This window comes from Sorex araneus, chromosome 10, assembly GCF_027595985.1.
Source record: "Sorex araneus isolate mSorAra2 chromosome 10, mSorAra2.pri, whole genome shotgun sequence".
Classification (NCBI taxonomy): Eukaryota; Metazoa; Chordata; class Mammalia; order Eulipotyphla; family Soricidae; genus Sorex; species Sorex araneus.
Genome location: NC_073311.1, coordinates 67,062,470 through 67,086,917, shown reverse-complemented (window position 1 = coordinate 67,086,917; position 24,448 = coordinate 67,062,470). Strand labels below are relative to the sequence as shown.

Sequence of the window (24,448 nt, the reverse complement as noted above, 5' to 3'; positions counted from 1 at the left end):
CTTCTCAACCCTGTTCTCTGCCCAGCACAAGCCAGGAAGCAGCATCCACTGTCCTGCAAAGCCGGCCCTCCCGAGGTGCCGGGCAGAGAGCACAGGTTCTCTGCGTTCGCTTGTACAAACAACAATCTTTAAACCATTGACTCTTTCAGGTCATGTCAGAGGAGGGCCCCCAGTGGCCAGGAGGTCAAGGTCCTTCAGCTTTTCATAGTAATTGGAGCCGGCCAATGGGAGCAAGACCCGCCCAGCCCCTGTAAAGCCCTGGCAGCAGATGGACTGCAGGCAGCACCACGGGCGTCTCCACAGGCTGTGTGGTCCTGGGAGCTCAGGGGCGTTGGGAGCATGAAGGAGGCTGTGGTGAGCGGAAGGGGGCTGGGGCGGGGGCCGACTTGCAGGAGGAAGGCACTGGCCTGACCCTGCTGGTGAAGTGCCTGAGTCCAGGTAGCCCCTGGCCCAGGCTGGGATGCACAAGGGTCACTGAACCACTCTCCGTCGTGGAGGAGAAAGCCCACGGGACCCCCAATCTTGTTTCACACAGGCAGGCGCTGTGGCCATGCTGGGGCAGGTCCCACGGGAGCTACGCTGGGCCCTGGGGCTGGGCGTGGGCACCCTGGGCACTGCCATCCTGCTGCGCTGGAGCTTCTGGAGGAGAAAGCTGGAGGCCAAGATCACCCAGGCCCTGGGCCGGCGGGAGCAGCAGCTGCGCCAGGTGGAGGCCGAGCTGCAAACCTTCTGGCAGAAGGTGGAGCCCCCCACAGGCTTCCCCCAGGCAGGGGCTCGGGGGAGGGACGGGAAGGGGACAGGGGGCACGGAGAGGGGCGCTCCCTGCAGAGGCTGGGAGCAGACGTGAGGAGAGCAGGTTTCCCGACCGGGAGGTGGCACGGGGCAGTCTGCAGGATACGGTGCCCTCGTTCAGAAGGATTCCGGAGGGGCGGGGGCAGGCGGGGTGTCCTGGGGGTCGGCCGCTGAGCTCCGTGGCACTGAGCACGCCACACTGCTCCCTCAGCACCAGTCCTGTCCTACGCCAGGGCCGGAGGGTGTCTCCGAGTCTCCCCACACTGCGCTCTCTGCTGTGGGCTCCCTGACACTCACGCGCCTGGTTGACTCGGGGCCCTGGCCCGATGCCACTCTCTCTGCCACCTGCACTGCTGCCGTGCATCTTCGCGGGGCCGAGCTCCGTGCCATGTGCCGCGTGTCCCCCCAACGTCTCCCGATATCCTGTGTCTCCCTGCAGCTCACCCACAGCAGTGTCTGTCCCTGCAGTCCCCACGTCTGTGTGTCTGTCCCTAATGTCCGTGTGTCTGTTCCTGCAGCACCCTGAGGCTTCTGCCAAGTCCGTCGCCTCTCTGTCACTGCTGGAGCTGACACAGAAGCTCCAGGAGGGGACCCTGAGTCCTGAGCTGGTCCTCCACAGTTACCTGGAGCAGGTGAGAGGTGGGTGGCAGAGGCCAGGCGGGGGGAGAGGCTGCATGTCTGAGTCAAAGGGGGAAGTGCCCGAGTGACGACAAGCTGGCGTCTGCCCCTGGGAACAGCAGCTCTGTGCCCTCTGCCAAGGCCTGCGGGCTGTGCACGCGGGAAGGGACACCGGCCGCCTGGGTGTCGCCCAGCCCCGGGCCTGACCCTGCTTTCCTGTGGGCCGACTGGCAGGCACTCCGGGCACAACGGGATTGGAACTGCCTCACGGGCTTCCTTTCCAGCTGGGAGCAGCAGCTGCAGGACCTGCACCAGCGCCCGCACCGCGGCCTCCTGCATGGCGTGCCAGTCAGCCTGAAGGACAACTACCAGTGCCAGGTGGGCCCAGCACCGCCACCAGCACCAGCTCCCTGCCACGCACCTACCAGTCGCCCACCAGCCACCCACCACACACCCACCAGCTCACTGACACGGACCCACCATGCTCCCAGCACGTGCCCACCATGGGTCCACCACATGTGCACCACATATCCACCACGTGTCCACCACACGCCCGCGAGCTCACTGACACACACCCACCATGCTCCCAGCACGTGCCCACCATGGGTCCACCACACGTGCACCACATATCCACCACGTGTCCACCACATGCCCACCAGCTCACTAACACGCACCTACCACGCTCCCAGCATGTGTCCACCATGGGTCCACCACACGTGCACCACATGTCCACCACATGTCCACCACATGCCCACCAGCTCACTGACACGCACCCACCACGCTCCCAGCACGTGTCCACCATGGGTCCACCACACGTGCACCACATGTCCACCACGTGTCCACCACGCGCCCACCACACGCCATCCATGCGCCCACCAGCTCACTAACATGCACCCACCACGCTCCCAGCACGTGTCCACCACACATCCACCACGCGTCCACCACGCGTCCACCATGCTCCCACCAGCTCCCTGCCACATTCCCGCCACATGCCCAGCAGCTCGCCAGCACCGGGCCATCCTGCTTCCCTCACGCTTCGCTCCAGGCAGTGAGCTGGGGGCTCTGAACTCCAGGACAGCCCCGCTGCCTCCTGCTTGTCACCCTCCCGGCGGCCAGCCCCCATCCTGGGGACAGGCGCAGGGGCTTGTCCCAGCCCTGAGAGCACAGGCGCTACAGGAGTGAGGGATGCTCTCGCTAGGAAAGGCAAATCCGTCCTGACCAGCCTCCCCAAGTTCGCCTCAAAGAGTAGTTTTGGGGGGGAGGGTGACAGGGAGGCCTGTGGCCTTCAGGCCCCTGAGGACCGTGTGCGGGCTAGCTCTGTAGACACTTGGGCCCGAGGAGAGAAGGCTGGAGTCTGTCCCCGGGGGAGCCCCCTTCTCTACGTTGAGAAGGATGAACGCCGAGGAAAGAGACACCCTGGCCATGCAGAAGCAGCCGACACAAGCCAGTGCTGCGCTGGGCAGCAGGACGAGGGCAGCTGGGCGGCGGCCAGGAGCCTAGTCCAGCGCTGGCCTATGTTCAGCCCGCTTCCTCACCCAGTGCGTCTGTGGGGCAGGGGGCGCTCAGCAGAGCTGTGCCGACGGGACGTGCTGGGCTCTGGGGACCCCGTGCAGGCCGTGCTCCACCGCTCAAGCAAGAGTGGGCACCTCGATGGCCTCTGCTCAGTCACCCGCCGGCGTCTGCCCACCCCGTCCAGTCCCCTGTTCCCATGACATAGTGTCCCCGATAGGGTGAGGTGTCCAGCTGCGGCCTGGTAGCCTGGCTGGACAGGCCAGCCGAGGAGGACTGTGTGATCGCCAAGGTGCTGAGGAGCCAGGGGGCTGTGGTGTTTGCCAAGACCAACGTCCCGCAGGCCATGATGAGGTGGGTGCATGCTCGGGTCGCCCCTGGATCCTGGGCGAGCAGCCCAGAACCCCAGGGAGCTGAGGGGAGAAGGGAGGGGGCCCGGGGCGAGTGTCTCCGCAGCAATTATTGGCTCTCTCCACTCTCGTGGTGGCAACATCGGGCCCCGGTGGGTCTGTGGGTGATGGAGGAAACCTGAGGCCTTGATATCTTTCAGCTACAACAGCATCAACCCCATCTTTGGAACGACTCTGAACCCCAAGGGCTTCCAGAAAACCCCTGCGGGCTCATCCAGTGGGGAAGCTGTGCTGATCGCCTCCGGGGGCTCCATCCTGGGCATGGGCACTGACCTGGGTGGCAGCATCCGCATCCCCGCCAGCTTCTGTGGGATCTGTGGGCTCAAGACCACGAGCACCAGGCTAAGGTGAGGAATCACCTCAGGATCTCTCAGGGGCTCTCCTAGAGTTTCTCGGGGCCTCTCGGGATCTTTTTCAGGGACTCTCAAGGACTCTCCCAGGGTCTCTCAGGTACTTTCTTGATGTCTCAGGGTTTCTCAGTCTCTCAGAATGTCGCAGGGCCTCTCGGGATCTCTCCCAGGGTCTCTCAGGATCTCTCAGACTCTCTCAGGGTCTCTTGGCATCTCTCTCATGATATTTTAGAGGCTCTCAAGGACTCTCAGAGGCTCTCCCAGGGGCTCTCTTAGAATCTCTCAGGGGATCTCTTGGGATGTCTCAGGATCTCAGAGTCTCTCTCAGGGTCTCAGAGTCTCTCTCAGGATGTCTCAGGGTCTCTCAGGGTCTCAGGGTTTCTCTCAGGGAGGGTCTCTCAGGGTCTTTCAGGGTCTCTCTCAGAATCTCTCTCAGGATGTTTCAGGCTCTCAGGGTCTCTCTGGATCTTTCTCAGGGCTGTGCATAGAGCTTTTTCCAGAGCCATCGTAGATGAAACTAAAGACTCGCAGAGTTTTTCTAAGGTTGGTCACAGGGCTGATGTGTGTGACCGAGTCTGTTGTCATAAGTGGAAACCGGCCCACGGTGCTGAGGTTCTCTCAGGCTGACACCGAAAATGCCTGTTTTGCAGCTCATTGGGTGTGTTGTCGGCAGCGCCAGGCCAGAAAACTGGTAAGCCGCCTCGCCCAGCTTCCCCCCTGTCAAGGGAGAGCAGAGCTGTCCAGGAAGCGGGTCCCAGCCCAGACTGAGCGTGGGGCCTCCTGGCCGTGGGCTTCTGAGTCCAGCCTATGCAGACCTCATGGGTGTCCACGGACAGTCACACGGGGAGGGCAGCGGCTCTGGGTGGTGAGAAGGGCGGGGCTCGGTGAGGCCCTCTCCTCAGAGGAGCGCCCAGCAGGGGCACGTCCCCGTCCCCAGGGGCCAAGGAGACACTCGAGCCTGGGCCTCCCGAGCAGCCCTGCCACCCTCTCTTCCTCCTCCCAGTCCTGTCCGCCCTGGGGCCCATGGCCAGGGACGTGGACAGCCTGGCGCTGTGCATGCGGGCGCTGCTGTGTGACGAGCTCTTCCGGCTGGACCCCACGGTGCCCCCGCTGCCCTTCAATGACCAGGTGAGCGCGCGGCCGTGCTGACCAGGCCCCTTCCACGCACATGGCCTCGGGGCTCCTGCGTCCAGAGGGACCGTCCGGTTCATGGCGAGTTCACTCACAGGGTGCGACTAGGAGGCGTGTGGCCGTGCCCGGGACCCGGTCAGTCTGGGCTGTCCCGCCCCACACAGGCCGCCCTGCCCCCCATACCCGCGGTGATTGGTGTGGTCAGCAGCAAGCCTCCTCCCTCAGAGCTGCTCGCCTCAGGGCTCCAGGCGGCTGGTGCTGAGTGGCTTCAGGGTTCCATGCTGGCTGCTCGGGGCTGAGCTGGTCCCTGAGGAGAACCAGCAGCCCTGAGACTCCTCCAGGGCCGTGGTCCTTGGCGGGTCTCCTACAGTGAGGCACTGCCCGGAGGCTCTGGCCCGAGGCCCATGAGGGTCTCACAGCGAGTGGGGCACCTCATTCTCCAGGAGGGAGCACGGGGTGAGGAGCCACCAAGGAACAATAACCATGTGCCAGTGGTGGATGGCTGGGGACGCTTTGCCAAGTGACACATGAGCAGACTTGGAAACCCATCTCTCCCTCTCTCTGCCTCTCTGTCTCTCCTTCTCTCCCCCTCTCTGTCTCTCGCTCCTTCTCCCTCTCTCCCTCTCTCTGTCTCACTTCCTCTAATGATTTTTCCCTCTCTCTCTCTCCTTCTCTCCCTCCCTCTCTCTACCTCTACTTCCCTCCCTCTATCTCTCCCTTTCTCTCTCTCTCCCTTTGTTTCTCTCTCCCTCTCTCTGCCTCTCCCTCTCTGTCTTTCCTTCTCTCCCCCTCTCTGTCTCTCCTCTCCCCCCCTCTCCTTCTCCCTCTCTCCCTCTCTCTCTGTCTCACTTCCTCTAATGATTTTTCCCTCTCTCTCTCTCCTTCTCTCCCTCCCTCTCTCTACCTCTACTTCCCTCCCTCTATCTCTCCCTTTCTCTCTCTCCCTTTGTTTCTCTCTCCCTCTCTCTCTCCCTATCTATCTCCCTGTCTCTCTCCCTGTCTCTCCCTCTCCCTCTCTCTCTCCCCCTCCCTCTCTCTCTCTCCCCCCGTGTTTCCTGTGCCACGCGTCCCGGCTGGCCTCTGACCGCTCAGCTGTACTCCTGCTCCCAGCCCCTGCGCATCGGCTGCTCTGAGGACCCCGGCAGCTACAGCCTTATGCTGCCCTGCATGCGGCGGGCCCTGCAGCAGAGCCGGGAGCTGCTCGAGAGGGCCGGTCACAAGGTGGGCGCCACCAGCTCCTCCCTCAGCCCCACCGTGCACAGGCTGACCCTGGGTGTCTGAGGGCAGAGGCTGCCGGGCTGGGGTCTGAAGTGGTGGGTCCTGATTAGCTGGAGAAACGGCAGCACCTTGGGTGTGAGGCCAGAGTGCATCAGGGTGGATGGGGTGGGGGAGGGGGAGGGGAGGGAGGAGTTGGGGGAGGGCAGGGGGTAGGGGAAAGGGAGGGGAGGGGAGGGGAAGGCAAGGGGGAGAGGGGGTGTTGTTGCTGCTGAGACGGGCTCTGGGTGAGGCTGTGGGAGTTGTGAGGGATCAGAGCGGGTGAGGGCAGGCATGTGAGAGGGCGTATTCCCAGGAGGCTCAGCACTTCAGCACAGATGGGGAAGAGGCTGTGTGGGGCCTGCAGCAGGTGTGAGCAGACCAGCAGGTGTAACCCAGACCAGCAGGTGTGAGCAGACCTTTAGGTGTGAGCAGACCTGCAGTGTGAGCAGACCCACAGGTGTGAGCAGACCCACAGGTGTGACCCAGACCTGCAGGTGTGAGCAGACCCTTAGGTGTGAGCAGACCCTTAGGTGTGAGCTGCCCCTTGGGTGTGAGCAGACCCTCAGGTATGACCCAGACCAGCAGATATGACCCAGACCAGCAGGTGTGAGCAGACCGACAGGTGTGAGCAGAACCGCAGGTGTGAGCAGACCTGCAGTTGTGAGCAGACCCGCAGTGACGTGGGGCAGGCAGGAGTTCCCACATTGCACTTTCTTGTCCAGCAGCAGGTCACGGGTGCCAGAGTCCTTGGCGCAGAGACTCGCCTTTCTCATTAGGGGCGACCAGTCTTAGCTTTTGTTTAGAAATTAGCTGCACACGCTTGGGGCTTGGTGACAGGCGGGGGTGGGACACAGCAGATAGCCGGCTGCCCGCCTCTGCTCGAGGTGGGAAGTGTGAGGACACGAACAGCCTCAGCCTGTCCTCACTCACCCTCCGCGGGGCTCCGTCATACCTGTCTTCCCACTGTCCCCGAGTGCCTGCTCCTCGAACCCTGCCCACGAGTGGCCCTGAGCGAGTGCCCAGATTTCAGCCAGGATGAAGGAAGGCTCAGCCGTGGGTGCTCTGACCCTCTCTCCTCCCTTCAGGTCGTCCCATTCTCGATCCCACGGATGGACTTTGCAGTCTTCGAGTTCTTCTTTGGTGGGCTCCTAGGAGACGGGATGGAGACCATGTCTGAGCTCTTGTGAGTGGGAGAGGGCCCGGGAGCACCAGGGCGTGTCGAGGAGCACGGCGCCCAGGTCCAGGAGGAGGGAAGGGTTCTGCTCAGCTTTGTGACCATTTGGGAAGGTCCAGGGGAAGTGTTCACATGGCTCTGATGGACAGCAGTGGCCATGGGGGTGGCCTCCGGGCCCAGAGCTGGGGCTCCCCTTCACGAAATATTACCTGTCAGGTGAGAAAGAGGTCTTGCACTTGGGTGAGAAATAAAGACAGGAGGCAGGTGGAACCACACGTACGTGTATCCCAGAACACTCAGGCCACTCGCGTTGGTCACAGAGCCTCACTCAGTGCACGCCAGTGACGACACGTGCTGTACACAAGGAAGGTCCACAGGAGCCTGAGGGGCTGTCCTGCTCACTGTCTGCACACTCCACCTCTTTGGGGCCCCCGTCCCCCGGGGCCCATGGCCCCAGCGGCTGCTCTGCGCTGAACGAGCTCCAACCTCACATCCAGCCCCGGGTCTGCTGGACGCTCGTGGACTTCAGAGTCAAGCGAGATTGGATGCACCAGAAGGAATTTTCTGTGTGTTTGTTTGTTTTGGGGCACATGTGGGGAGCTCAGGGGTCACCCCCGGCGGGTTCGGGGGTCCCTGTGAAGGGCGGGAGGCTGAACCCGGGCCGGCATGTGCAGGGCGGCCGCTGCCCGCTGTGCTGCCACTTGGGGCCCCTAGGAAACAATTTCCGTCTAACTCTCCCAGACACGGGGCTGAGGAGGGTTCGGCTCGGGTGCGCCCCGAGTCAGAGCTGACCGTGCCCTGGTCCTTGCAGGAGAAATGAGAAGTTCAGCCCCTCCGTGAGTTTCTTCATGAAGCTGAGCTCTCTGCCCTTCTTCCTGAGGCGCCTCGTCGCCTTCCTGCTGAGACCCTGGGTGAGTGTCGGCCCCTGCGGGCCTGGACGGGGCGGGCGAGCGGCTGTAGTCCAGGGTCCAGGCCTCGGTCCCTCGTCTCTGGCCTCCCCGCAGGCCGCACACACTGCAGCTTCTTGCTAGGAGCACGTGCGGAGGGTTCCCACGCGAGGTGCTTGTGTCGGGCCGTGAGAACCACCCGGTCAGTCAGGGACCCGGCTGGGCAGCAGGGCACCAGCATCCACCGCACACGAGCTCCGGGCGGCCCCGTTCGCTCGCCTCCGCTTCTGCTCTTCCGTGTCGCCCTCCAGCTCCACGGGACGTGTACAGTGCTGACGTGGGGGAGGGCCAGGGGGCCGCCTCAGCTGTTCCGCCTTCCCAGCTTCACCACGAAGCCGCTCCTGGCTCTGCGCCACAGCATGCGTGTGTGGCGTGAGGGCTGGCCGCTGGCTGTCCTGCCTGGGTGGGCTGCCCGCACCATGTATGGGGGGTGCTGTCGCCACCCTCAGCTCCTTGTCCTGCAGCTCTTTGGCGTTTCCCGTGTACAGGCGGCCAGTGTCGGCCGCCGTCTGTCCCATGCATGTGTCATGGCACCCGAAGGTTCACCCCGCTCCGGCAAGGGGGCTCCACCCCTCATGGTTGGTTATGCCATCTGGGTCCCGGTTTCCCGTCTGGACAGAGAGCGCACTGCGGGCTGTGCCACCTCGCTTCAGGCACCCTGGCCCGTTTCCTGGGGACCCTCCTGCTCTGCACATGCCACACCACTCTTTCCCTCGCCCATCAGTCAGAGACACCTGTCCTTCCCTCGCCCATCAGTCGGAGAAACCACTCCTTCCCTCGCCCATCAGTCAGAGACACCTTCCTTCCCTCGCCCGTCAGTCAGAGATACCTGTCCTTCCCTCACCCGTCAGTCAGAGACAACTGTCCTTCCCTCGCCCGTCAGTCGGAGACACCTGTTCTTCCCTCGCCTGTCAGTCAGAGACACCTTCCTTCCCTCGTCTGCCAGTCGGTCAGGACTCTCTCGCCTGGGAAGCACTTACTCCTAGTCCTTATGTTCAGTGCGGCCGTGGGTGGAGCTGTGTGTAAACACAAAAATGAGGGGGGGCACAGGGCAGAGGCACTCTATCTCTTCCACCGCCCGCGTTCGGTAGTCTCCAGCTGCTTTCCCCACCCCGGGAAGGTTGATGGCAATGACGAGGCAGGCGAAGGAAGGAACGGAGCCAGGCTGGTTGGTCTCAATGCCGTTTATTCCAATCTCCTCTCTATACACTCCCATCTCTCTCTCTCTCTCTCTGCTTCTTCCCCGAACCCCCTCATACAGCCACCTTAAATCCCCCACATCAGGGATCAGGCTTACACATAGGTGTGGTCACAATCAATAAGGCAATAGGGGTAAAGTTCTTTCCCTTAGGGGATGCTTCTTCTAGGACAGATTCTCTTTCAGCAGGACACCCACCCAAGAGTGGAACCCCATGGATGTGTTTCTCCTCTCCTTGTCCAACTAACATATAAGAATTCATAATATCAATCATTTTGTATGGACACAGCAAGAGACGCATTAAGCTTATAGAATTGCTCTCCTGGGGTCATCTCGATCTCAGACTACAGTGCTCAGGCCAGATTAGTCTTTCCTATCCCTAGCAGGGTCCTAGTCTCATCGTTACTTTTGGATCATGACAGCATTTGTCCATGACCAAGATCTTAACTTATAGTTAAGCATCAGGCACTTTGGCCAGGCCCATCTCAATGCCAGGTTAGCACATAACTCACTGCTTGCCCTGGATCCGTCCCGTCCCTCGTCAGGACCCTGCTTTTGGGGGTGCTAGGAAGTAAGGGCAGCTGAGGCCTAAGTCGAGAAAGCAGATACCCGGGAGTGAATAATTTTCGAAGCCAATTAAATTCCATGTTACAAAAGCATATTAACAAATGTCTTTCTTTGTCCATACAATAAGGACATTGCTTTATTTTTTTTTTTTGGTTTTTGGGTCACACCCGGCGATGCACAGGGGTTACTCCTGGCTCTTCACTCAGGAATTACCCCTGGCGGTGCTCAGGGGACCATATGGGATGCTGGGATTAGAACTGGGGTCGGCCGCGTGCAAGGCAAACGCCCTACCCACTGTGCTATCACTCCAGCCCCAAGGACATTGCTTTAAAGTAAACTATTCAAAAGACACAAGGAGAGGAGAAAGGCAATATTAACTTACAATACAAGTTCAGTGTCCTAGAAAGGCCTGATCTTACAAATTAACAGAGTCTGATTAGGGGGAAAAGTTGATTAACTAGTTGGGGAAGAGAGCATAGAAAAGTGGTTACAGATAGACAAAGGAATGGGAGTGACTCGGGAGCACTTTGATGGGTGTGACCTGATAAACCTAAGCTCCTTGTGACAAGGAGAACAAGACATACCAATGTTGTCTTAAAATGTTTAGAGATTATTACCAGATAAACCTAAACTCTTTGTGGAAAGAAAGGACAAACCAATGATATCCTACATCTCCCCCTTTTCTGTTTACAAAATCACAAAAATTTGAAACAGAGGAACAATTCCAAACACAATACAGGCTTATAAGTTGTAGTAAAATTTCAGTCCGACCCTTGGCCAGAGCAGTGCTTATAGTAAAGTGTCCACTTGTCCTGCACTGTCCAGGGGTGATGAGATTCACCAATAATGAGAGTCATTTAGTCCCATTCTAAAGAAATGAAGTGTCTGGATCAAAATTGAAGAGTTGTTTCTGCAACAGCAGCAGTGACGGTCACAGCAATGAGTCCCAGGGGAGCAGCTATAGGAGTCTGATGAACTTCATGAAGCACTGGATCAGGCAGGGAACACTGGATCAGGAGCATCACAACTTCTGCCAGGAGTCCGTTAGCAGGGGAATGCAGCCATTCTCTGGTCAGGTTCACTGGCAGTCATATATGTGCAACCTAGCTTATGTTTGGAAAAAACACTTTTTTAAAGTTATTAGATGCTTCGACCATCGGGGTTTGGTACGTCTCCATGCCTAGGGGTAGAGAAAGAGACAGGGGGAACTCTGACATGAACAGTTATCCTTGAGAGAAATGAAAAGCTGTTCCTATTTAAAGTCATTCCTTTCTCATTCAGAAACTGAGGCACCTGTGAATTCCAAGGAGAGGGTAAAAGTAAAGAATTGTTAATCCAAAATACGGGGTCCTGTCGTTTTCCACTCCACAACTTGTAAAAGTAGGATCTAAGGAATGCTCTTAATGTGACCTCATGATACGTTAAAGGAGCTAGAGGCCTTTGCTGCAGGCCTCTGATGCAAGCTCCTCCTCTGGTTTCCTTGTGGCTTCCAGCTGAAATCAGTTTGGCAATGGCTTAGGGCTGGAATTTGGAGGGTTGTGAGACTGCAAAGTTTTGAAAGTTAAAGCAGGCAGATGAATTCTGCTCCTGACAAAATGCAGAACGGGACCCAAAGTTTCTTGGTGGGGTTATCTGTTGAAAGAAAAACATAGCCTTTTCCTCGAGTGAGGAGTCTCCCTGCTACCCATTCTTTGTCAATTTTAATCCACACAGGAGAGTTAATAATTTCCTGAACCTTCCTGATAATGCCTTTCAGCTGCTGTATATGGCTCTCCTTGAGGTAAATTCAAAAATTTTAAAGAAAACAATGTCAAGGACAAGGAGACAAACGGGGCATACCTCCTTTTTTTTTTTTTTTCTCATGTCCGCAATGACATGAGAAAAAATGTGGGCCTGGGAGAAGATTGGTGCAGATGCTGAACTCAAGGGAAGCTATACAAAGATTCTTCAGGGAAGCTTAGAACCCTATGCAGACTTCATAGGGAGGTTGATGGAAGCCATAGAAAAGCAGGTTAGGGGTAAGGAAACTCAGGAGCTTCTGTCCAAACAATTGGCCTTTGAAAACGCTAACGAGGATTGCTAGGCCACTCTGCGCCCCATTAAGGAGAAGGAGGACATTATGGGGTACTTGAAGGCATGTAGGAATGTTGGTTCTATCAAACATCAGGCACGTATTAATGCTCTTGAAGCCTGTGCCATACAGAGGCAAGAGAAGGGCAAATGTTTCAATTGTGGGAGATCAGGCCACTTCCGTAAGGACTGCAGGGCACCTCCAAACCGTGCCACTGTGAGAGCACCACCTGGACCTTGTCCACGATGCCGTACAGGAAAGCACTGGGCCAGAGATTGTCCCTCCAATCTTGGCGTGGCTGCTGACCCCAATTCGGGAAACTTGCAGTGGGGCCAGCCCCAGGCCCCGTAAAATCAGGGGATGTTCCCAGCTGCAGCCCTTCTCCCCGGTGTGGAGCTTCAGAGCTCCAGTCAGTAGATTCACTGCAACCAGCCACGGCAGGGAGCAATGCCTTGGATAGTCCCTGCCCTGATACAGTTACCGTCTCTCCCACCCAGAGTCCCGACAGATTAAATTCTGGTGTAAAGGGACAAGATTTGAGCCCCCAGGTAGAAAGGGACCTTGCTCAAGTGAACCTTACTAGCAGCACATCAGGTTTTCATGATTGTCTGCAGGATTCTCTGACAGGGAGGGTAAAGGCGTCTCAGATCCCTGACTCCATTCCTCATGGAGAGCACCTAGAGGCTCACCGACAAGCGGCCGAGTTCAGGGAACAGGAAGCTATCCCATGGGATAGTATGGGATATGCGGAGCTGAGCTCTGTACCTGATGGGCATAAGGGTTTTTTTTTTAATTTATTTATTTTATTGCATCACCATGTGGAAAGTTACAAAGTTCTCAGGCTTATGTCTCAGTTCTACAATACTCAAACACCCATCTCTTCACCAGTGCCCATATTCTACCACCAAAAACCCCCGTATACCTCCCAACCCCTGCCCCCCGCCCCCCATCCCCACCTGCGTAATTGATCAATTTCACTTCATTTTCTTTTTACCTTGATTACATTCCATATTTCAACACAAAACTCACTATTGTTGGAGTTTCCCCCCAGGAAAGACAGCCCTACTGCCAAGGAAGCATTTGATAATTAGTTTTCTATTGCTGAGAATGGAGAGATATGAAGTCCCGCTGTTTCAAGTACATAAATTCTTTTTCCCTCCTTCCCGTGCCATCAAGTTCGTGCCTGCTTAATAAATAGTCCTCATAATATGGCTGACACCACGCCACCCGACGAGAAAAAAGGATATTTTCTGTCCTCGGCCTGTGTGGGGCTATCAGGTTTTAGTTCACAGCCTAGGGACATGGCTGTAAGCAGTTTCTGGAACCAAAAATAGTCTGGTTTGCCTCCAGATTCTGGTTAATCAGCAGCAAAGCGGCTGCACAAAAGTGTGGCCACCCGGGTCAAATCTCGGCGGAGCATGTGCTGGTATCGGCCTGAGACTGGGCATCAGGTTTTGAGCCAGGACAAAGGTGAGAAAATTTTGCATCAAAGAGTTGTGTCTGTTGGTGAATTTGTGCTGGCAAACCGAGCAGAACTTTATGTAAAAGGGCCCAGCTACCCCGAGAGCCCTCAGTCAGGCCAGAGGTGGAGAAAGCCTTGTCTAGTTTCTAGTCTCAATTCCCAAGGCCATCTGCAGGAACTCAGTCTGGACAACCAAACCTCAGGCTTTTTATCAGAACCTGTGATGACATGCCAGTTCCAAGGAAGGTTATTCAAAGGCTCAGGCTGGTACAGTTTTATTTTGGGGAAGTGAACTTCTACTTCTAGTTCGTGAGATACCACCTCTGGGAAAATGGCTTCAGGGCCAGTGGGTACGAGGTTATTCTCCCACTCAGCAATTGCTTATTGACCCAGGAGTCACAGAGACACCTCATTCCTGGGTGCTCACCCACTCAGCCATGACAGATGCTGAGTCTGGTGAGGGACAGAAGGCATTGTCACCAGGATACTTCTGCTTGTGTGTGTGATGGTTATGAAGCAGGTTATTTCTGATATCAGAAAAGAGCTTCCAATGAACACTGAAACTTGCCACAGTGGTTTCTTCACTCGCCCATGTGCCAGGGCCGGCTAATGTCATCTCAGACTCAGTTTATGTTGTTGGTTTCTTCCCTGGTATTATAACTGTGTCTCTTAGTTCAACAATTGCTTCAGCAGCTACAAGCTATTTTATAAAAGTGCTCTGAACTTGTTTTTATTACTAATATCAGATCTCATTTTGGTCTTCCTGGATCTATGACTTGAGCACAATTTAAAAAAAAAGGAGGTATACCCCATTTGACTCCTTGTCCTCATCATTGTTTTCTTCAAAGTTTTAAAATTTACCTCAAGGAGAACAGGACATACCACTGTTGCCTTAAAATGTTTAGGGATTATTACCAGGTAACCCTGAACTCTTTGTGGGAAGGGAGAAAGGACAAGCCGATGATACCCTACATCGCTGCTCTGTGCTTGCCCGTTACTCGCGTGTGGAGGCGTGAGCGATGCTCTGGGCAGACTCTGCCGTCTCTCGCTTCCCGCCCGGCAGGAGGCTGGGCAGTCTCGGGCCGGAGAGCAATAATGAATCACACCTTTGCCTCTGGGAGCCAGGGGAAGCAGCGTGGGGTGAGGCTAGTCCCACTGCGTGAGGCCGTGGGTGGACACAGGCCCAGGATTCGCTGTCAGGGTCCTCCCTGAGGAGGGGACAGGCTGGGCATGGTCCCTCCTGCTCCCCCACGGGCAGCTGCCCACCGGGAGCTGGGACGGGCCAGCAGATGCAGGAGCCCAGGAGGATCTGAGCTCGGTCATGCTCAAGGCAAGCGAGGGACGGGGGCGTGGGGGTCTCTACCCGGGGCTTGGGGGCTCTGTGCCATGGCCACAGACCTGCGGGACATGCTGGCCACTCCCCACAGCCTGGGCAGGCCCTGGCGAAGGGGTCAGCTTAGGAGACATTTCCTGGTGTCCAAGACCTGTGTCACAGCTGGAGAGAAGCCCAGTGGGCAGTGACTCCTGTCCACGCCCACCTACGGGCACTCAGCTCTGCAGGGGCTCAGTCCCCGGTGGTCCCGCCAGCTGGAGCCCGAGCTCCCTCCACCTCCCTGCCTCTCCCCCTCGCCTGCCCCTCTCCCTCTCCCTCCTCTCCCCTACCCCTCTCCCCTCGCCCTTACTTTCTTGAGCACTAACACCAGGAACAGCTGGGGCCAGTCCCTCCTCTCCAGGAGCTGTTCCCCAGAAACGTGAGTCTCTGAGTCAGGGACAGGCCAGCACCCCTCGGCCCCCATGCCCGGCCTTGCACTCCCTCGCCTGCCTATGAGTTTGCAGGATGGCCACAGACACGGACACGGAGGCGTGTCCTTGAGGGACCCTGGGCTGCGTCTGATCAGGCTCCCCCTGGAGGTCAGGGCAGCCCTGGGGGGCCTTGTGGCTCTTCAGCTCAGGCTGCAGGCCTGCGGCTCATTCCCCCAGGGGTGGCCGTCCAGCACCCAGTGGCTGAGGACTGGCTGAGACCCAGGCACTGGGGAGATGATCGGGGCTGGGCAGGTATCCAGACCTACCTGCTGTGGGTGCTCAGACCCCACTGGCCTCGAGCCAACTCCTCACGGCTCCTCATTTATAGCGGGTTTGCTGTGCCCCATGTGCTGTGCCGTGTCCCTGTGCCCTGCTCCCCACGAGTGAGGCGTGTTCTGGTTTCTTCCAGGTCCCTCGGCTGTGTGCCGTGCCCCGTGTGCCATGCTGTGCCCTGTGTGCTGTGCCCTGTGTGCCGTGCCCATGTGCCGTGCTGTGCCCTGTGTGCTGTGCCCTGTGTGCACAGCCGTGCCCCGTGTGCCCTGTGTGCCGTGCCCCATGTACTGTGCCCCATGTGCCCCATGTGCTGTGCCCCGTGTGCCGTCCTGTGCCCTGTGTGCTGTGCCCCGTGTGCCGTGCCCCGTGTGCCCTGTGTGCCATGCCCCGTGTGCTGTGCCCCGTGTGCCGTCCTGTGCCCTGTGTGCCATGCCCCGTGTGCCATGCCCCGTGTGCTGTGCCCCGTGTGCCGTGCTGTGCCCTGTGTGCTGTGCCATGTCATGCCGAGTGGAGCTACTGGACGGGCCAGACGAGGCCTCGCCATGGCTCATGTTCAGCTCCAGTCCTGCCCTGTGCCCGGCAGGACCCCTCACGAGGGCCAGTCTGGGGCACTGTCCTTCCAGCCTTGCAGCTGTCGGTGCCCGTGACGCGCTGCCACAGCCCAGACACTCGCGGCGTTCCGCATGGCCTAGGGAGTGACCGTGTCCCTGTGCCCTGCTCCCTACGAGTGAGACGTGTTCTGGTTTCTTCCAGGTCCCTCGGCTGGCCATGATCTTCGAGAAGAGCACTGGCCTCGGGTGAGTCCGCACAGCGTCAGACACAGTGCCAGCGAGCCCGGTGGGGCGGGCCGTGGGCGAGGGCCACCTGCCACCCACTCTGGGGACTCGTCCTTCAGAACAAAGCTGTTCCCGGGGCAGAGCAGGGAGGGCCGTGCTGCGGGGCAGCGGGAGCCCAGAGGGGGCGGCGAGCGAGGGGCTGTCCGGCTGCGTCCCCTCGCACTGTGACCCGCCCCGCCTCAGTCTGGCTGCTGTGCCTGCAGGTCGGTGAAGAAGCTGTGGGAGCTGCAGGTGGCTCTGAAGGTACGTGACCGTCTCCCCCGGACCGGGCCTGGCGCAGGGTCCCGGGAAGCTGGCGAGGTGCCCCCCAGGCCCAGCCTGCTCCTCTCCGCTCACCAGGCTGCAGGTCCCTCCCCCCTGCTGATTCCTGGGAGCTAGAGCCCTGGGCATGCCGGGGCCACGAGCACAGAGACACTGACTCCTGCACAACAGTGGCCGCTGGCCAGTGACTGTTTCTGTCACACACACAGATACTCAGGCGCACACTCACAGACACACATGTTATTGCTGGGCCAACATGAGCACTGTGGGGCCACGGCAGGACATGGACAGAGCCACAGACATGATCAGGAGGGCCGACAACACAGGGAGGGCAGCTGCACTGACCACACGCTGTCGGTGCCACTGACTAGGAAGGCGAGTGTGCGCCTGCGACGGTCTGTGCAGGCAGAGAGCGAGTGTGCACAGACGTGTGAGGGCGAATGTGTGCGGGTATGAGGGTGGGTGTGCGCAGCCATGTAAGAGCGAGTGTGTACAGGTGTGAGGGCAACTGTGTGAGGGTGTGCAGCTGTGTGAGGGTGAGTGTGTGTGGGTGTGAGGGCGTGTGTGGATGTGAGGGCGACTGTGTGCGGGTGTGAGGGTGTGCAGCTGTGTGAGGGTGAGTGTGTGTGCGGGTGTGAGGGTGTGTGTGGGTGTGAGGGTGAGTGTGTGCAGGTGTGAGGGCGTGTGTGGGTGTGAGAGTGACTGTGCGGGTGTGAGGGTGTGCAGATGTGCAGCTGTGTGAGGGTGAGTGTGTGTGGGTATGAGGGGGTGTGTGGGTGTGAGGGCGTGTGTGGGTGTGAGAGCGACTGTGTGCGGGTGTGAGGGTGTGCAGCTGTGTGAAGGTGAGTGTGTGCGGGTGTGAAGGCAAGTGTGGGTGTGAGGGCGTGTGTGGGTGTGAGAGCGACTGTGTGCGGGTGTGAGGGTGTGCAGCTGTGTGAAGGTGAGTGTGTGCGGGTGTGAAGGCAAGTGTGGGTGTGAGGGCGAGTGTGTGCGGGTGTGAGGGCGTGTGGGTGTGAGAGCAACTGTGTGCGGGTGTGAGGGTGTGCAGCTGTGTGAGGGTGAGTGTGTACAGGTGTGAGGGTGACTGTGTGAGGGTGTGCAGCTGTGTGAGGGTGAGTGTGTACAGGTGTGAGGGCGACTGTGTGCGGGTGTGAGGGTGTGCAGCTGTGTGAGGGCGAGTGTGTGCGGGTGTGAGCGCGAGTGTGAGCGGGTATGAGGGTGAGTGTGTGCCTCTGTTTGGGCTTCTCCCTCTCGGTGCTGCCCGGCTGCTGCCCAGAGCGTTGCCCAGGGATCGTGTCCATGTCCCCGGGAGCTCCTGTGTCCAGTCCTCAGTTCCCAGCTGTGAGTGGCGCTCACTGGCCTGCTCAGGGTCCGACTGGACAGGCTGCCGGGCCGTATGTTGACCGTGTGAGTGGGCAGTGCCTGGTCCTCGTGCTGCTCCCTCCCCCAGGCACCCGCAGCCGTGGGAAAACGCCGCGCTCTCTAAAGTGACTCGCCTACCCTCCGGCCTCCTCCTCCCAGGCCTACAAGCATGAGGTCATCCGCCAGTGGACGGCCCAGGAGCTGGACGTGCTGCTCTGTCCCTCGCCATGCCCCGCCTCCAGCCTCTCCAGCAGCAATCCCTTTGGTAAGGGGCCCCCCGCCAGACGCCAGGCAGTGGCTCTCGGCGCTGAGTGTCCGCCTGGCGGCCCACAGCTCCACCTCCTGCATGCCGTGTATGCTCGAACCCGTCCCCAGGCATCCTCAGAGCCTGCTTCTCTCGCCTCGTCCTTTTCTTTCAGGAGGCCAGACGGCTCTGCTGCCGTGTCCCTCGGCCAACACTGGTCCCCACCACTGCAGGGCTAGGGGACACCTGGGCCTGAGAGTTTGTGCCCTGACCTTTGGCCCTTCCCGTTCATGTTCCAGAAGCTCCCGGGAGGCTGGCCGGAGAGCAGCAATTTGGGCCCCCCGTTTGGGAGGGGAGAATGGGAACCCCGTTCAGGAGGACGCTGGCCTCAGTGTCCACACTCTCGGACACTCTGCTTGGGGAGCAGGTTCTGACGCACAGGGTAGACCCCCTCCGGCACCCTGCCCTCGTGGGCCAGCTCTGAGGCGACCTTGGGCTTGTGCTGGTGGTGACCCGTGGTGTCGGGGCTGGACAGCAGGCCAGGGTTTCACTGCCACAGGGTCTGCTGGCCCCTCCCCGCTCTGAGCTGATCGCCTCCTGGGGCTCCTTTCTTGCAGTGCCCTCCTGGCCCCCTGTGTCCTGCTCATTCTCCTCTACTGCCCAGTCACCCGTCAGGAACAGGGTCACACCGTCACCCCTTCTTGGGCGCTGTGGTCGCTCCCGAGTTTTGTGGAGGCTGACAAAACTGCTGTGGGCCGCTGTTGGCATGAGCCCCGGCCCTTGGGGTGAACTCCAGGCGCGAGGGTGCTGGGGCTGTGGCCAGGGGTGCTTAGCTGGGCAGAAGCAGCCTGCGCCTGGGGGCGGGGGGGGGGGCTCCAGGGGGCCTGGTGTGGGGGGTGTCATCCGTCCTTCAGAAGCTCCCGCGGTGCCACGACAGTTGTTTGTCTCCTCACTGAGTCTTCAGGGCCCTTTGGCGCAGAAACGGTCCTTCGCAACTCTGGCTTTGCAAAGCTTTTCTCTAAGCTGTGACTTGCCGTTTCATCTTCCTGACATCACGCTCTCCAAGGGGAGTGTTTTTTTTAAAGTCAAGGTTTTGTTTCAAAGAAATTCCTTAGAGAATGTCCAGGGAGAGAGAGAGACACACATGCTCGAGAGGGGGCACAGGCTTCTCCGGAGGCTTTCTGTCAGCGCGGTCTGTGGAGCTTCCTGAGTCCAGTTGACTGTAAGAAGTCGCTGCTATGTTTTCTTCTCGGAGTTCTTGACTAAGTGTATACATTTAAGTATACTAAGTGTATAGAATGTACTAAATGTACTAAATATATAGAATGTACTAACTGTATAACATGTATACATTTCTGTATACATTTTACACTCAGGTCTGTGTCTATTTTAAGGTAATTTTTATCAAATCTTAATTTTTATCGTCTAGAGTAAATACTTTCACAGAGGAAAGTCAGGGTTTCAGCTGTTTCTTGAAAAGATTTTTTTCTACGTTTTGTTGCTTTGCGCTTTCAAAGGCCTGTCACTATGTTTCATGGGACAACTGGTGTCTCTTTTCCTCCCCTCCAGAGACCCATTCTTTAGCCCTGCCAGGCGTGCTTCAGGACTCTTGCTCTGTACTAACTTTCGAAACAATTCTGTCAGGACGCCAACTGGGTACTTCAGTTGTAGGCTGGCTACGCTAGGGGCTTTGTAGCTCTTGCCAGCTGGAAAACTGGTTTGCCAAGTGACAAGACCACGTAACTTGTTGGGGTCCTGCTTTTTCACGGAGTCTATGGACTAAGTGGGGGAGAACCGGCCTGTGAGAGAATAGTGAGAGACTCAGACTGGTTCTCTCTGTCGGCAAACTGTTAGACTCGTCCCTACTAACACGATTGTCAGTGAGCTGGTGTGTGGGGACAGTGTTGTCATCTCTGACTGACGTAGATAAAGCAGTGGGCTCTGGTCTCCGGGAACTCAGCACATTTGTTCCGGTATCTGTGCTGGTTTGTCCACTTTTTTCATGGCCACCAAAGACCAGCGCGGGGCTTCCTTCCCTCTTAGGCTCCTTCTTCCTCTGTCCTGACCCTGATCTTGGGGAGATTTTATGTCCTTTGCTCTCACTAGGAGAGCAGGCACGGCCCTCTCACCTACGTGAGCCTTCACTGACTGGCTGTCGCTCTCGCTGGCGTGGGTGCCTGGGCCCAGTAGCCGTACCATGTCTCGTTGTCAAAGATCATTGAAATTCAGCTATTCCCACCTCCACAGAGGACTGAGTGCCTTGGGCTTGGGTAAATGCTGAGGACTCTGAGGGGAGCTGTGAGGTGTGAGGGTTGGCGGCACCATCTCACCAGGGGCTTCTCGGATTGTGGCTTCTCCCCAAGGACAAAGGCTGCCTGAGGCCCTGGTCACTTTGCTGCAGATGGTGGAGAGGGTGGGGGGCAGGAGGGAAGTGGGGTGGGGGGTGGGGTCCGGGTCTGATGAGTCTGTGCTTTGCAGGTCTGACCTCTTACATAAGTCTCTACAACTTGCTGGATTTCCCGGCGGGGACTGTCCCCGTGAGCACTGTGACCGAGGAGGACGAAGAAGAACTGCTACAGTTCTGTACGCGCCACGGTGGATTTTTGAATCGGGTGAGAGACTCCTAAGAAGTGGGAGTCCCTGAGGAGGGGTCCCTGAGGAGTGGGGGTCCCTGAGGAGTGAGGGTCCCTGAGGAGAGGATCCCTGAGGAGTGGGAGCTCCATGAGAAGAGGGGTCCCTGAGGAGTAGGTGCCTGAGGAGTAGGTCCCTGAGGAGTGGGGTTCCTGAAGAGTGGGGGTCTCTGAGGAGGGGGTCCCTGAGGACTGGGTGGGGTCTCCCTAGGAACCGGGGGCCTGGGACAGGACAGGGCCCAAGGAAGGCTTGAATGGCATCTGTGCCTGGGTGGTTTGCAGGAGAGAGTCGTTGGGGGCCTGGCTGCCTCCCCTCACCCACCAGGCATAGCAGTCCACATCATCAATCATAGAACAGTGTTCTAGAACCTTCTCTCGGCATCAAGACAGAGGAGGACCTAAGAATCGGGCCTTTCCTCTTTCTACTGGACAAGACGCCCCTAACCCTAGTTCTGTTTCCTAAGTGACTGGTCAGGGCCTTTGGAGGAACTAGAATGCTGGTTTGCAGGGCCCACCCAGCCCTGCAGGTCTCCTCAGGCCTCTCCTCCATGGGGTCAGCAGGCGGCAGGCGGCCAGGGAGGGGCTGGTCGGGATTCTCATCATCTCTCCGCAGTTTCCCACATCGAGACGCTCCTGACCAAGAGAAACGTTTTGGTTCTTAAATATTTCTAACGAGTCGCCTCCAGGCTCAGCGAGGCCGCAGAGAACGTGGCAGCCTCTCACGGGACTGGCTCTGTCTGCTGCCAAACAGGAACCCCTGAGACACTTGTCCTTTGTCCCCCGGGAGGGCACAGACCTCCCACAGAGAAAGGGCGGCCAGGCGTCCTGGCCGCAGAACCCACTGTTGCGGACACGTGCTTCCTTCAGGGCCTTTAACTGGGCTCCCGGGTCTCTGAGGCACCCGCTGGCTTGACCCTGCTGGCAGCTGCCCACTGTCTCCGGGCTGACTGACTCTTCCCTGTGGTGCCTGATGCGCACGTCATGTCACCACAGAGCAGGCAGGGCCTGCGGGGGTCTGGGAGCGAGCGCGGGGCCTGGGGTCCCTCTCCCTGCAATGGGGGTGACAGACGGCTGATGTCAGGAGCATCAGAGTGGGGGCTCGGGAGAGGTGGGGGGAGTGCCAGCGCATGCGGACGCGTGGCAGCTTGCTCCCGAGGCTCTGGAGGAAAAGCCGCCTCGCCCGGTTTCCTCAGACTGAGGACTGAGCTGGCGTTGGCGTCCCAGCCAGGGGTAAATGCGACGGGAGTAATGCCCAGGGAGCTCGAGGGCAAATGACAGAAGAAGCGTGACAAATAAAGCCCAGCGAGAAGGTGCTGGACGGTCTCGGGGAGCGTGAAGGGCTCGGCTCCCGGTCTGCAGGGCGGTCTGGTGGGGAGGCTTTCCGGAACGTGCAGGAAGATGCATGCGTGTCCGCGACTGCCGGTCCCCTCCCTGGAGAAGCCGGGGCAGGCCAGGGCGGTGTCCCGGGATGCCGTGGACGGCAGAGGGGGCAGGGAGTGCCGCTCTCTCCCCTGCAGGTCTTTGCTGGCAGCGAGGGGTTGCCCTTGTCCGTGCAGTGCGTGGCCTTGCCGTGGCAGGAGGAGAAAGCCCTGCGCCTGATGAAGGAGCTGGAGGTGCTGACGAGGGCCGCGGGGGGGCCCGGCGCTGAGTCTCGGCGTGAGGCAGCCCGCTGCGGCCCCACGGGGCCACTTGGATGACCAGGTACCGCTAGGGGGGCCCTCAAAGTGCTGATGAGCAGAGTGGGTGCCCCCCTGACAGACAGGAGGCCACAGCCACCGAGTGACGCCTCCTTGGTACGTCCCTCGTTTCTGTGCTGTAAGGGGAGGTCGGGGGTCTGTGATGCGCTGGCATGGGATTTAGCTCCAGTACAGGAAACCATTTAGTTTCTCCATTCGCATCCTACAGGGTCCGAGACTTGGCCACAGAGGGACAGGGCGGCAGGAGCCCCGCGTCTCTGCAGCTGCGTGTCTGTGTGGCTGTGTGGCTGCGCGTCTGTTCCATGCAGCTGCGTGTCTGTGTGGCTGTACATCTGTGTCTGTGTGTCTGTTCTGTGCAGCTGTGTGTGCGTCTGTTCTGTGCGGCTGCGTGGCTGTGTGGCTGTGCATCTGTGTGTCTGTGCGTCTGTGCATCTGTATGTCTGTGTCTGTGTGTCTGTGTCTGTGCATCTGTTCTGTGTGTCTGTGTGTCTGTGTGGCTGTTCTGTGTAGTTGTGCATCTGTGGTTGTGTGGCTGTGTGACTGTCCTTACTCAGCTCTGGCCTGGCCCTGCACCGTCAATCCAATCCATGAAGGCGCGTCCACGCTGATGCCCGGCAGGCGCTGTCCTCTCTCCGTCCAACCAGAGGCTCGGGATGAGCTGCCTATGGGGATAGTCTGGGACACGCGATGGGCCCGGGGGTCTGGCAGCCTCCACGAGGACAACAGAAACTGTGGGAAACACCAACTTCCTGCCCACAGGCCCCGCACTGCCCACTCCCACCCCTCCCCCCCCCACCCCTCACTGCCCACTCCCACCCCTCCCCCCCAGACCCAGCACTGCCCACTCCCGTCCCTCCCCCAGGTCCCCCACTGCCCACTCCCGCCCCTCCCCCCCCGACCCCTCACTGCCCACTCCCACCCCTCCCCCCCAGACCCAGCACTGCCCACTCCCGTCCCTCCCCCAGGTCCCCCACTGCCCACTCCCGCCCCTCCCCCCCGACCCCTCACTGCCCACTCCCACCCCTCCCCCCCAGACCCAGCACTGCCCACTCCCGTCCCTCCCCCAGGTCCCCCACTGCCCACTCCCACCCCTCCCCCCCCGACCCCTCACTGCCCACTCCCACCCCTCCCCCCCAGACCCAGCACTGCCCACTCCCGTCCCTCCCCCAGGTCCCCCACTGCCCACTCCCGCCCCTCCCCCAGACCCCCCACTGCCCACTCCCGCCCCTCCTCCCCCAGGCCCCATCTGCCATGGGCTCACTGGTGGGCAGCTCTGCCCCTTCCCTGACTGGCGTGTTGGTCCTATGGGCAGCGGGAGTGTCACGTGTCCCGAGCGTGTCAGCCTGAACCTTGGGGCAGGTTTCTGGGGCGGAACTCTGAGGGTGCTGATCCCCGGCCTGTCCCAGGGGCTCCCCAGGCTGTGCTGTACAGCTGCCGGTCAGTGTCCTTCCGCCCAGAGGGTGCCCGTGGGTGACCCTCCCCGGGCTCCCCCCGCCAGGACTCTCCACACCTGCCCCCTGCCCCCGTCTCTGCCATGTCCAGCCCCGTGACTGCTCAGCTCACCAGCCTCACTCGTGGGACCCGGACCCTCAGTCTCAGCAGAGTGGCCGGGTCAGCTGTTTGGGGCCTTTCCTGCGCCCTGAGTTGTCTCCCTGCAGGCCATGAAGTGTGACTCAGGATCTGGTTTTGGTTTCTGTTTAAAATTGTGTTTTCACTGTTTACAATAGCCAGAATCTGGAAAAAACCCGGGAGGGGGTGTGGGGGAGGGATACTGGGACCGTTGGTGGTGGAGAACGGGCACTGGTGGAGGGATGGGTACTCGATCATTGTATGACTAAGACCCAAGCACCAAAGTT

At 59.2% G+C, this 24,448-nt stretch overlaps 1 protein-coding gene and 1 long non-coding RNA gene across 2 annotated transcripts; both read left to right on the top strand.

Moving 5' to 3' along the window:
• The first annotated feature begins 339 nt into the window (after nt 1–339).
• Nucleotides 340–18,749, top strand: LOC101548936 (vitamin D3 hydroxylase-associated protein-like). Its single transcript, XM_055117994.1, has 15 exons — nt 340–354; nt 536–739; nt 1,311–1,424; nt 1,645–1,788; nt 3,140–3,273; nt 3,470–3,676; nt 4,330–4,370; nt 4,683–4,807; nt 5,903–6,031; nt 7,153–7,250; nt 8,053–8,152; nt 16,316–16,359; nt 16,602–16,641; nt 18,181–18,286; nt 18,565–18,749. Exons 1-15 carry the CDS (start codon nt 340–342, stop codon nt 18,747–18,749), a joined length of 1,686 nt encoding a protein of 561 aa, XP_054973969.1.
• Nucleotides 18,750–20,799: 2,050 nt separating this feature from the next.
• LOC129399180 (uncharacterized) lies at nt 20,800–22,927 on the top strand. The gene is made up of 3 exons (XR_008626969.1): nt 20,800–20,877; nt 22,413–22,596; nt 22,801–22,927. It is a non-coding gene; the product is annotated as an uncharacterized LOC129399180 (long non-coding RNA).
• Nucleotides 22,928–24,448: the final 1,521 nt, after the last annotated feature.

Excerpts from the sequence above, each read along its gene's own strand:
- LOC101548936 (XM_055117994.1), top strand. Across the intron at positions 1,789-3,139 it reads AGGACAACTACCAGTGCCAG|GGTGAGGTGTCCAGCTGCGG; the intron begins GTGGGCCCAGCA and ends TGTCCCCGATAG. Across the intron at positions 3,274-3,469 it reads GTCCCGCAGGCCATGATGAG|CTACAACAGCATCAACCCCA; the intron begins GTGGGTGCATGC and ends GATATCTTTCAG.